The 12,449-nt window shown below is 63.7% G+C and overlaps 1 protein-coding gene across 1 annotated transcript in view; it reads right to left on the bottom strand.

The window, feature by feature from the left end:
- The window catches only part of CELSR2 (cadherin EGF LAG seven-pass G-type receptor 2), a 29,446-nt gene that overhangs the window by 1,494 nt on the left and 15,503 nt on the right, over positions 1-12,449 (bottom strand). Inside the window, exons 14-32 of the mRNA XM_017735503.1 lie at positions 12,212-12,442; positions 11,695-11,796; positions 10,929-11,023; positions 10,639-10,848; positions 9,575-9,758; positions 8,674-8,817; positions 7,903-8,074; positions 7,342-7,527; positions 6,202-6,328; positions 5,023-5,223; positions 4,345-4,519; positions 3,295-3,407; positions 3,138-3,214; positions 2,204-2,330; positions 1,574-1,690; positions 1,361-1,491; positions 774-862; positions 540-683; positions 2-142 (exon numbers count right to left, since the gene is read on the bottom strand). Of these exons, the coding sequence (XP_017590992.1) occupies positions 2-142; positions 540-683; positions 774-862; positions 1,361-1,491; positions 1,574-1,690; positions 2,204-2,330; positions 3,138-3,214; positions 3,295-3,407; positions 4,345-4,519; positions 5,023-5,223; positions 6,202-6,328; positions 7,342-7,527; positions 7,903-8,074; positions 8,674-8,817; positions 9,575-9,758; positions 10,639-10,848; positions 10,929-11,023; positions 11,695-11,796; positions 12,212-12,442 (2,766 nt within the window). The remainder of the gene's footprint in view (position 1; positions 143-539; positions 684-773; positions 863-1,360; positions 1,492-1,573; positions 1,691-2,203; positions 2,331-3,137; positions 3,215-3,294; positions 3,408-4,344; positions 4,520-5,022; positions 5,224-6,201; positions 6,329-7,341; positions 7,528-7,902; positions 8,075-8,673; positions 8,818-9,574; positions 9,759-10,638; positions 10,849-10,928; positions 11,024-11,694; positions 11,797-12,211; positions 12,443-12,449) is intronic.

A 12,449-nucleotide genomic window follows, 5' to 3' on the forward strand; every position in this document is an offset into this window, starting at 1 on the left:
GGGGGGTCGCCCCAGGGGTGTCCCTGGCCCCCTGCCGGCTGCACTCGAAGCCCCTCGCTGCCTCCTGGTCCCTCACTCTCGCTTGCTGTCGTCACAAACTCCCCCGGCCAGTATGGGCACCCCGGGGGCACCAGGGGGTCACCTGCGGAGAAGGAAGGAAGCTGGGACAGGCAGAGCCAGGGACCCCACCCCGTCCTGACTGGGTGCCCCCATCAGGGGGGTCATAGTCAGGGTGAGGGATGCACCCATAGTCAGGGTGAGGGATGCACCCAAACCCATTGTGTCGGTCCCATCCACACCCCGGAGTGGACAAGGGGCTACCCTTCTTCCCTGGGTGCCCATCACCCTAACCCAAACCTTTTAGGTGTCCCCCATCACCACCCCAGACTGGACAAGGGACCCCTATCCACAGCAGGTGCCCCCCATCAGCATCCTGGATAAGGCAAGGGACCTCCCCCAACCCATTGGGTGCCCCCCCATCAGCACCCAGCCAGGTTGAAGATGCCCCATCTCCACTGGCTGCCCCCTGGGGCTGTCACCAGGGCTGGGGGGACCCGGGGGGGCTCCGGGCAGGGGGTCCCAGCCGCGGGGGGCCTCATCCTCGCTGTCAGAGGAATGTGTGGAGCCGTAGGAGCCACTTGGGTCATCCAGGGACAGGTCACTGTCTGAGTCCGTGTCGTGCTCTGAGGGGTCACGGGTCAGGGGATGCCCAGGGACACCTCCTGCCCCCTGGGCCGAGGCTGGGCACACTTGCCCTATAGGTGGGGCCATACCCTCGGGCTGGTCCTGGGCGTCAAGAAAGAGCCCCCCAGGCTCGGGCAGTGGCACTGGCCCAGGGCTGCCCACCAGCCCTGAGTCCTCCCTGCAGGGACACATTACTCATCAGCACCTGACCCCCCCCGTGAACACCCATCATCCACTGTCACCCGCTGGCTGACACCAACCCACTGACACAATATCCACTGACACCCCAACACCCACCAATATCCACTGACACCTACCACCCTGATGTCCATCACCCTGCCACCTACCCCTGCCACCTCCTCACCCTACCACCCCCTCAACCCCCCACTCTGCCACCTCACCACTCCATCTGGATGCCACCCTGCCACTGTACTGCCATGCAACCATGCCACTGCCCCACCACCCAGCCATCCCAACACCCCCACACCATGTCACCCCACCACCCACCATCCTGCCATCCCAATACCCCCATGCCATGCCACCCTGCCACCCCACCAACCCACCACTCAACCACCCCAGCACCCTGCCACCCCACCATTCCATCCTCTCATCCCAGTGCCACACCAGCCCAGGACCCCTACAAAACCCATGCCCCGGCCCCTGCTGTGCCCAGTACCGCCGCACGAAGGGGATGTAGCTGTGGTGGCTCTTGCCCGAGCGTGCAGTGCTGTGCAGGGACCCCGAGGACCCTCCACCTGGGGGGGCATACAGCCGCCCTGCCACGTATGTGCTGTCCCCGCCATAGGCCTGCCAAGGGCACAGGGACGTCATAGCCATGGCAGGAGCTGCCCTTTGCTACCCAGCACCCCCCGTGTCCCCCAGCACTCACGGGGGTCAGGGTGGCCTTGGTGGCCAGCGGTGGATGGTGGCAGCGGGCACAGCTCAGGCGGAGGCTCCTCCGCACCTCCTTGCTCAGCACCACGCAGGACAGGAAGATGAGGGGCCCCTGGGCAGAGAGGGGGGCATGTGGGCAGGGGGGACAAGTAGGGGTGTGTACAGCCTGGGAGGACCCCAGCAGCACCCCAGACATGTCAAGGGGTCACCATCCAGACTGGGTGCATCCCACTGGCACTGCAAAGAGAATGAGGGTCCCCCCATACCCACTAGGTGCCCCCCATTGATATCTCAGACAGGATGAGGGACCCCCATATGCACTGGGTGCCCCCCATGGGCACCACAGAGTGGTTGAGGTGCCCCATACACACTGGGTGCCTCCCCTTAGTGCCCTGCATATGGCAAAGGACCCCTCTGTGCCCATTGGGTGCCCCACAAATAGGTGTGGGAGCCTGGAGGTTCCAAGGGTGGGAGGTTCAGGGGGCTCTGGGGTCTCCAGAAGTCCCAGGGGTGGAGGCTTTGGGGTTCTGGAGTCTTTGGTGGTCCCAGGGGTGGTAGCTCTGGAGGTCCCAGGGGTGTGCGTTTTGGGAGTCCCAGGGTGGGGTTTCAGGGGGTCCCCACTGACCTGGAGGCAGTTGGAGGCAGCGAACAGGTAGTGACAGAGCAATGTGTCACTGTTGACTGAGAGCAGGGCCAGAAGCCAGGCCAGGCTGGGCATGGCCAGCAGGACCGCAGCCGTGCGCACCCCAGACCTGGGCAACCCAACAGCAGCCCAGTGTCACCCCAATGACATCTCATGTCACAGCCCTCTGTACTTCTGCCCCCCAGGGTTGCCCCAGCCCCTCACAGCCCCCTCCTGCCCATATGCCCCAACCCTCACCTGACCCACTCTGCTATCCATGGGTGCTCCAGCCCCCCGTGCCCCCCTGATTCCCTGTGGGCCCAGCCTAACCCCAGCCCCCCGTGCCCCTTGCCCCCAATGCCCTTCTGCCTCCCCATGGGTGCTCTGTGTTCCCCTGCCCTCCCCAGATGCCCCAATCTCCCCTGACCCCCACAGGCCCCCATGGGTGCCTCTGCCCTTGATGCCCCCTGCCCTCCATAGATGCCCCAGACCTCTATATCCCCCTACCCACCATGGGTGTCCTGGTCCTTCTTGTGCCCCCCTGCCCTCCACAGCTACCCCAACCTCCCATTCTCCCATGCCCCCCATTGGCACTCCAGCCCCCTGTACCCCCGTTGTCCATGCCCCTCTACCTCCCCATGGCTGCCCTGTGCCCGTCTGCCCCTATAGATGCCCCAGCCCCCACTGTCCCCTCCTACCCCTCATAGGCACCCCAGTCCCCTCCTGCCCCCCATGGGTGCCCCAGTCCCTCCTGTACCTCCCTGCTCTCTGCAGATTCCCCAAAAGGCCAGGCCCCCATGGGTGCCCTCCTAGCCTCTATGGGTGCTCCAACCCTCCATGCCCGTCATGGGTGCCCCAACCTCCCATGCCCCCTTGGGCAACCTCATCCCCCCAGTGTCCCCTGCCCCCCGTGGGTGACCCTGCCTGGGTGACTCACGCTGAGCCCTTTTTCTGGAAGCCCTGGGGGGTGGCACAGGTGGCCCTGGCTGCCAGCACCAGGAAGAAGATGCCGACCTGGGGGTGCAGGGGGTGCCGGGAGTGAGCAGGGTGAGTGGGGGTCTCCCGCTCTCCCCGGCGCCCAGCCCCATACGCACAGCGAGGGCGGCAGCGCAGGGCCCAGCCAGGCTCCACACCAGGCTGTCGTGCAGGGCCAGCCAGCAGAAGTCGGGGTTCCCGTAGCCCTCGGGGTCCAGCCCCACCGCCAGCCCTGCAAAGGAGAAGTCAGGGGCGGGGCTATAAGAGGAGGCAGGGGGCTACGGTGGGAGGGCTGGGGCTATGGCAGGACGGGGCACGGAACGGCACGTGGATGGCACAGGGCTGGCGAGAAGGTGCTGCTCTTGGGAGTGTGGCTACGCTGGGTAGAGACGGCGCTGTGCAAATGAGGTGGGTCTAAGCCCTTGGGCATGCGGCAATGTTGGTGAGAGCAGGGATAGGGCACGGGGGGCTTGTCTAAGGGGTTATTACAGGTCTATGCTCTTGGCGTGGGGCTATGCTGATGAGGGCAGGGCTAAGATCCTGGGGAGTGTCTGACTATGATTGATGGAGAAGAGCTATGGCCCTGGGGGCATGTTGAAGAGGCTGGGAAAGATGCTCTTGGGGTGGAGATATGATGGATGAGGGTGGGGAACCCTAAACTCCTGGGGTGGGGATAAAATGTTGGGCCAGGGTCATACTCTTTGGGATAGGGCTATGACCCTGGGGGTGTGTCTGAAAATTTGGGGGCAGAGCTATGATGGATGAGGGTAGGATTATTGATCCAGGGGCCTGTCTAAAATCTTGGGGACAGGGTCTGATGATGAGGACAGGGCTGTGACTCTGGGTGTGTCTAAAACCATCAGGGTGGAGCTAAACTCTTGGGGTGGGGCTGTTTTGGATTGGGCATGGCTATCCTGTTGGAGGCAGGGTTATATCCAGGGGTGTGGCTATGTTGGTAAAGATGCATTGGGGGGGCGGGGGGGCTGTATTCTGGGGGTGGAGTTACACATGGAAATAAGACCCCACCATGCATCAAATTGACTGGGGGAGAGGGATTCAGGGCTGTGTAGCCACCAGAATGTGTTGACCCAGGTGGAGGTGTGCTCCACCCAGCTGGCGGTCCAGGGGGTGGGGGCAGAATGAGGGCAGGGTTCCACAGCAGGGCTCACCAGTGATGAAGGCAGGCAGTCCCCAGCCCAGCACGTGGTAGAAGCGCATGGGCCCTCGGTCGACATGACGGGGTTCGCTGCGGCGCCGGTACAGGTGCAGCGCCTCCAGCAGCGCCCCGCCCACCGCGCTCAGGTACAGGAACTGCAGCAGGATGGCCACCACCGTGCACGCCAGCTGCACCCGCCCCGTCACTGCCAGCCCACGGCCCCATGCCCTGGCCATGCTCACAGTCCCGCCCATCCAACCACATGCGCAACCCCCTGCGTTCCACCCCCTTTGAGAGATTATTCCCCTGTTGAAGTCACACCCCTCTAAAAGGTCCCACTCCTTTTGTAGGCCTCACCCCTTGAGTGCCCCACCCCCTCGAGAGCCAACCACTTTGATAAGATCCACCCCTTTGGCCTTTGGGAGCCTCACCCCTTTTATCAGCCCCACCCCTTTATACAGACTCCACCCCTTGGGATCACCACCCCTTTGACAGACCCCACCCCATTATAGCCCCCCCGTCGATTCGATCCCGCCCCTTAGGCCCAGCCCACCATGGCCCTGCCCACTCCTTACCCCACCCATTTCAGCCCCACCAGCCCAGACCATTCAAAGGCAGCAGATCCCCTAACCAGCCCTTCCCAGTGATTACCACAGCTTCCCTCCTTTCCCAGCCCCCTTTCCCCACACACCGGGATATCGGCCTGGTTGATGCCAAGCAGGAAGACGAGCTGTGCAAGGAGCGGCGCAGCTGCACCGTGCCGGCGAATGCTGTGGCGATTGGAGCGCAGCTGCCTCAGGGTCCCCAGGGCCAGGACCACCAGCGCCAGCCCCGCCAGGCCCACGCCCAGTGAGCCGTAGGTGAGCGCTGCCAGCGGCAGCACCTCCCCGTTCTGCAGCACCAGGATCGGCATGTGTCAGGCATGTGCTCAGTGGGCACGTCCCCCCAGAACCTCCCATCAACAGAGACATGGCCCCCCTTACAAAGCAATCAGTCCCTGAGCCTGGGAAGTCCCGGCCCCAATGCACAGCCCAATGGGAAGTGCTGCTCACATTATTCAGCCCCGCCACCCTTTGAAAGTCACAGCACTTCAACCATGACCCTCAAAACTCCACCCGTGTTGTGTAGCTCTACCCCTTTAAACCTCTCCGATACTACTCAACCCCAGCCCTCAAAATCCCACCCACATCCCTCAGCCCCTTTCAACCCCACCTACCGCACTCGACCCTGCCCCTGAAGCCACACCCACAGCGCTGACCACACCTCTCGTGACCCCACCCACAAAATTCAACCCCGCCCCAGGAAACCCTGCCCACATCACTCAGCCACACCCCGTGAAAACACGCCTGCACCACCTCCTGTAACCCCACCCACATCAGCTCTGCCCCTTGGAGACCGACAGGCCCAGCCTGCTCAGCTCCACCCACTGGAATCCCACTCATCCTGACTGGGATGAGCCCCGCCCATCCCACTTAGCTCTGTCCCAAGGGAGCCCCACCCACTGGATTTAGGCATGTCCCTTGGATTTAGCCCCACCCCACTTAAGTCCCACCCACTTTTCTCAGTCCCACCTCTATGAGCACGCACACCTCCACCCTGACTCTGCCCCACTAGCCCCCTCCCATTCTGCCAAGCCCCTCCTATCCCTGTCCCTCCCCTTCTGTTAAACGCCACGCCCCCGTGCCTGGCACCGCCTCACACCCTGTGCCCCTTGTCTGCGTGTGTCTCCATCCACCGCCATGTCCCCACCAGGGCCCTGACCCTGAGTCATTCCGTGCCCCAGGGTCGCTGTGTGTCCCTCCACGTCCCCTGTGTCCCATCTGTCTCCCTGTGTCCCCATGCACCCCTCCGTGTCCCGCTATGTCCCCACCTCTCGGCGGGAGATGTCCATGAGGACGGCAAAGCTGGTCAGATGGTGGCACTGGCAGCTGACGTGGCTCCGGTTGCGGAAGGTGACTTCGCAGCCTCGTGCTGACCAGCCCCCTGCACCGCCCGCCCTGCACAGCGCCACAGGATGACACAGGCCGGGACACCCGCCAGGACACCCACCGGGGACATCCACCCTCACCCAGGGACACGCACCCGACCCAGGACACCCATCCAAGGGGTCACGCACCTGAACACCCACCAGGGACACACGCACCAGGGACACCCTCCCACAGGGACACGCATTCACCAGGTACATCCACAGATAACACCCACCCACCCCCTGGGACATCTTTCCACCCAGCAGAGACACCCGCTGCCACCTGGGGACACTCACCCACACTGGGACATCTTTCCACCCAGCAGACACCCGCTGCCACCTGGGGACACTCACCCACCAGGGACACTCACCCGGGAACACCCCTCCATTTGGGGACACCCCCCATCCCTGACACCCACCAGGGTCAGAGCTGCCCCCTCATGTCCTGTTCCCGTGTTACTCACCCATGACCCTCGGGGACACTGGGGCGTCCATCCTGCCCTGTCCCCTCTGGATGTCCTCTGTCCCCTTGAGGTGTCCCTATTCCCATGTCTGCTGTCTCCTCAAGGTGTCCCTATCCCTGTTACTATGTCCCCTGTCTCCATGGGATGTTCCAGTCGCCATGATCCCTATCCCCCAGGAGTGTCCTCATCTCCTTGGGGTGTCCCCAGTCCATCTCCCCTGTCCCCTCTGAGGTGTCCCCATCTCCCTGGGGTGTCCCCATTCCCATGGTCCCTGTCCCCCCAGGGTGCTCCCTGTTCCCCTGGTGTGTCCCATGTCCCCTGTTATCTCAGCGTGTCTGTGTCCACCCAAGTTGTCCCTGACTCCTCAAGGTGTCCCCATCCCCCCAGGGTGTTCCCTGGGATATCCCCTGTTCCCCTGGGTGTCCTTATCCCCATGTCCCGTCTCCCTGGGGAGATCCCTTGTTCCCCTGGAGTTCCCCAAGGTGTTCCCATCCTCAATCCCATGTCCCTTTCCTCTGGGATGTCCCTGTGCCCCAGGATGTCCCTGTCACCCCTGGGGCGTCCCCTGACCCGCCCTCACCGCAGGGAGTGGTTCCAGAAGACGCAGATGGGCTTGGAGCGCTCCTGGGTCTCCAGCAGCCGGAACTGGAGGGTGACAGGCTTGGCCAGCGCCCGGGGCGTCCCCGTGCCCCCCACGCCACCCGCGCCCCCCGCGTGCACACTGATGCTCACCACCGGTGTGTTGATGACGGGGCGCTTGGGCACCCTGGGGGGCACTGGGGTCAGGGAGCCCACTCAGGGCATCCCAAAACCCACCTTGGTGCCACAGAGTGCCCTGGCACCACACAGATGCCATGAGGGCACCCCTTTCTCCCCTGTGCCCCCACTTTTGGGCACCCCATGGGCACCATCCTTGGGCATCTCTTGAGCCCCCCCTCCAACCCTGTGCCCCCCATCCTTGGGCACCCCATGTGCTCCCTTTTCCATCCCTTCCCTGGGATCCCTTGGGACACCCCTGTCCCCATCTCCCTATACCGCCCAGATGCTTGGCTTTGCCCTGGCACCCCATGTGCCACCCCCAGCCCCACTTGCCCTCCCTGTTCCCCTCCTGTTCCCCCCATGCCCCCATCCCCAGTGGCACCGGAGGCTGCGCTTGTCGGTGTCGAAGTGCTGGGGCAGGAGACTGGCCAGGGTGCGGTAGATGATGACGCTGGCGATGGCCTGGCCCTCACCCAGGGATGGGTGGCGCTTGTGCCGGGTCACCACAGTCATCCCTGCCTCCTCCTCGTCCTCCTCCTCCTCCTCTTCGCCTGCTTCATCCTCCTCCTTCTCCTCCTGCCCACCTGTGCCCTGCGGTGCCTGCCCATGCCCAGTTGAGGGGCCTGGGGGCCATGGGCAGGGGGTAGCATGGTGCTCTGAGACCCCACTGGGGTCCCCATGGCCACCCTGGAGTCCCCAGCTCTGCCAGTACCATGACCACAACAAGGTTCCCCCAACCCTTCCAGCTCCAGGGGTCCCCATGTCCACACCGGGGTCCCCATGGCCACAGTGAGGTCCCCATGGTCACACTTGTGTCACCAACCCTGCCCACTGCCATGGCCACACCAGGATCTCTGATGCCATCCTGGGGTCCCTGGTCCTTGCCTCCTTACCAGGGTCCCCAGCCATGCCAGCCCCATCCTGGGGTCCCAAACCACCAGCCCCATGGCCACACTGAGGTCCCCATGGTGGAACTGGGATTCCCAACCCTGTCAGCCCATGGGCATTCTGGGGTTCTCCCATCCCTGCCAGCCCAAGCCAGGGTCCCCAGCTGTGCCACGTCCCCACGGCCAAATGGGGGGCTCCCCGAGCTCTGCCAGACCCAAGTGGGTCCCTAACCCTGCCCCCTGTCCGTGCTACGCCCCAAACTCACGCCTGTCCTCGGGGGGCCAGAAGATGCTGTCGGGCAGGATGACGGTTGTCTCCAGGTCCGGGGGCTTCTCCCCCCGCAGCGCCTCATACCGCGGCAAGCGGGCACCCGCAAAGCTGCTCTTGTCCAGCCGCACCACCGACACCACTGTGGCACCATGTCACCCACGGCATGGCATGGCATGGCATGGCACCCAGCAAGCCTGGGGCACAGAGACCCCGGCACCCACCAACCCCAGGGGACACCAACCTCTGCATTCACTAATCCCAGGACACACTAAGCCTGGCACAAACCAACTCCAGCACCCACCGACCCTGGGGCACACCAACCCCAGAGCCATGGATCCCGGGGCACACAGACTCCAGCACCCACTGACCCTGGCATCCAACAACCCCAGAGCAATGAATCCATACACCCACAGACACCAGCAGTCACCAACCCTCGGGCACATGGACCCCAGCACCCACTGACCCCAGCACCCATCAACCCTGGGACACACAGAACACAGCTCATGTCCCCAGGGGCACACACGTGCCTCTAGACACACCCATGTTCCACAGGACACATTTCCCAGACACACGAATGTCCATGTCCCCAGCACGTGTTCCCAGGTACACACATGCATCCATGCTCCCAGCACATGTATGTCCTTTTGCACACACGTCCCCAGGCACACACATACTCCAGGTATGTACGTGTCTGTGTTCCCAGACACGTGTCCATGTCCCCAGCACACACACATCCCCTGAGCACACACATGTCCCCAGGCACACCCATGCCCATGTCCCCAGCACCACACCAAGGGCACACGCGTGTCCCCAGGCACACACGTGTCCCCAGCGTGCCCATGTCCCCAGGCAGATACCCCTCTCACAGCCCTCCGGCCACGCATGTCCCCACTGACCGATGTTAGGGGTGACAATGGTGAAGGGGCTGAGGTAGGTCTGGGGCATGTTCCGTGCCAGGGCTCGTGCGTACTCCTCAAAGTGCCGCAGCAGCTGGGCCGTGCCACCCTCTGTTTGCTGGATCAGCTCCCAGTGCCGCTTGTTCCCCGCGTCCAGCAGAGCGCTGCCCACCCGCAGCAGGTTCTGGGGGCACAGTAGCGGTAGTGGCACTGGGAGCTGGCACTCTGGGGCAGGGGGTCCCCACCCTCCTCTGCAGGGCTCTGTAGCTGGGGCACCCTGGCACTGACAGTGGGGAACGGGGGTGCTGTACCCCCACAAAGTTGAGGGTGCACCCCGAACCACACCAACACCCACTGCTCACGGGTGCCCACCACCCTGGCATCAGACCTCCTACACCAACACTCCTCTCTAGGTGGGTGCCCACCACCCTGATGCATGGGCTCCCTCACCAATACCCTTCCCAGGTGGGTGCCATCCACCCTGGCAGCCAGGTTCCTGCACCAGCACCTCCCCCCTCCCCATGCAGGCGCCCATCCACCCCCATGTCTGACCATCTGCCCCAACATGCCCCTCCTGACAAGGGTCACCAACCACTTTTGCTTCTCCCTCTACCTCCCTTCCCATGCCCGTCACCCTGGCATCTGCTCTCCTGCCCCAATATCCCTCCCCATGAGGGTGCCCATCACTCTGGCATGTGGGCTCTTGCACCCACATCCCTGACCACGAGGGTGCCCACCACCCCACCGTCTGGCCTCCTTCCCCAGTTCCCCTCCCCAGGCAGGTGCCCATCACCCTAGCATTCAGGTTCCTGCACCAACACCTCCCACACACATCACTGCCCATCACCCTGGCATCTGCTCTTCTGCCCCCTTAGGTGGGGGTCCATCACTCTGGTATCTGATCTCCCACCCCCATCCCCCTCCCCACAAGGATGCCCATCACCCCAGTGTCTGGGCTTACGCACCCACACCCCTCCCCATGAGGGTGCTCATCATCCCAACTTCTTTTCCGCTTCTCCCATTCCCCCTCCGGGCATGTCCCCATCCCTGGGCCTCGTGCCCACCTCGGTGAAGTGCACGTCCTGGGTGGCAGCGAGGCGGAAGCCACGCTGGCGGCTCTCATGGCGCAGCAGGGCCCCTGCCAGCCGGTACGCCAGGTGCACGTCGCTGCCAAAGTACCCGCGGGCCCCACGCATCGCCTCGCGCAGTGCCAGCGCCACGCGCCGGGACTGCCCTGCATCCCACCGGGACTCATTGCCCACCAGCTGCTCTGCCTTGGGGGGGGACACACACAGAGTCAGGAGGGCCCCAGTGGCACCGTCCCGTGGCTGTCCCTGGTGTCCCCCCGGCTCACCCAGGGGCGCAGGGCGGCAAAGGCCAGTGCGCTACAGTTGAAGAGGTTGGGGGGCAGCCAGCCCTTGTGCTCATCACAGTGGCGCAGTGCTGTGCCTGTGGGATGGGGACATTGAGTGGCACCACGGGGACAATGGGGCAGCCTCGACTCACAGCATGCCAGCAGTGCCACCAGTGTCACACTCCTACTCCACCCCGCAGTGACACCAGAGGGGTGCTCCCAGCCCTCTCCCAGCTGTGCCATCAGTGTCACACTCCTGTGCCACCCCCCCGTGACACCACCATGGCAGCCCCAAGTCCTGTCCCAGTGATGCCACCAGTGTCACAGTCTCTGCAGTGACACCAGAGCGGCAGCCCCAGCCTCATCTCCACAAGTCCACACTTGTGTCACCCCCACTCCATCTCGGTGGTGCCACCAAGGTGTCACCACCCCTAACCCATCCTAGCAGTGCCACCACAGTGTCACCTCCCTGTACCAACCCAATAATGCCACTACAGTATCACCTCCCTGCCCTGTCCCAGTGATGCCCCATGGTGCCAGCCCACCCCAGCTCCATCCAACTGGTGCCACCACCATGACACACTGGTGTCACCATCCCATCCCAGCAGTGCCACCATGGTGTCACCTCCCTGTACCACCCCAGCGATGCCACGGTGGTGTCACCCCCTCTCAGCCCCATCCCAGTGATGTCACTGCTGTGTCACACAGCCCCATTCTGGCAGTGTGCCCAGTGCCACTCCCACCCTGTCCCCATGTCCCCACGTACCCACAGAGCCCTTGGGGCAGGGGGCTGTGGCTGGCAGCCCAAACCGCGTGCGGGGCCACCAGATGCTGGCCTCGATGGCCCGGGGACAGCTGTCGTAGTTCACTGCAGGGCACAATGGGGCATCAAAAAGGGGGATGCAGGGTGACACAGTGTGACAGTAGGGTGGCAGTGGCACCTGGTCACTGGAACCCCGGGTGAAAAAGGGTGACACAGGGTAACAGCAGGGTGACAGCAGTGGCAGAGCAGGGTGACAAAAGGATCACACAGGGTGAAAATAGGGTGACAGCAGCGTAACACAGGGTGACAGTGGGTTGACACAAGGGGATGCAATGTGACAATGGTGTGATGCAGGGTGACAAGGTGACGGCAGATGACAGCAGTACCTGGTCACTGGCACTGATGGTGACACAGGGTGATGCAAGGTGACACAAGGTGACAGAGAGTAATGGAGGGTGACAGCAGGGTGACGGTGGGCGCTCAGGGTAGCACAGGGTGACACAAGTTGACAGTCCCCCACCTTCGCAGCCGCTGGCTGTCACCTCAGCGAAGGGGTTGTCACAGCGGTCACAGTGGCGGCCGATGACACCAGCTTTGCAGGGACACTGTCCGGTGGTGGCGTCGCAGCGGCGTGATAGTGACCCAGTGGGGTAACACTCACAGGGGTGGCACGTGTCCCCTCCAGGAGGGCGGTAGTGGTTGTCCTGGGGGGACACAGGGTTACTGAAGGCACGGGGGTGGGGTGACAGGGGGTGACA

Source organism: Corvus brachyrhynchos, unplaced genomic scaffold (assembly GCF_000691975.1).
Source record: "Corvus brachyrhynchos isolate BGI_N302 unplaced genomic scaffold, ASM69197v1 scaffold555, whole genome shotgun sequence".
Taxonomy (NCBI): Eukaryota; Metazoa; Chordata; class Aves; order Passeriformes; family Corvidae; genus Corvus; species Corvus brachyrhynchos.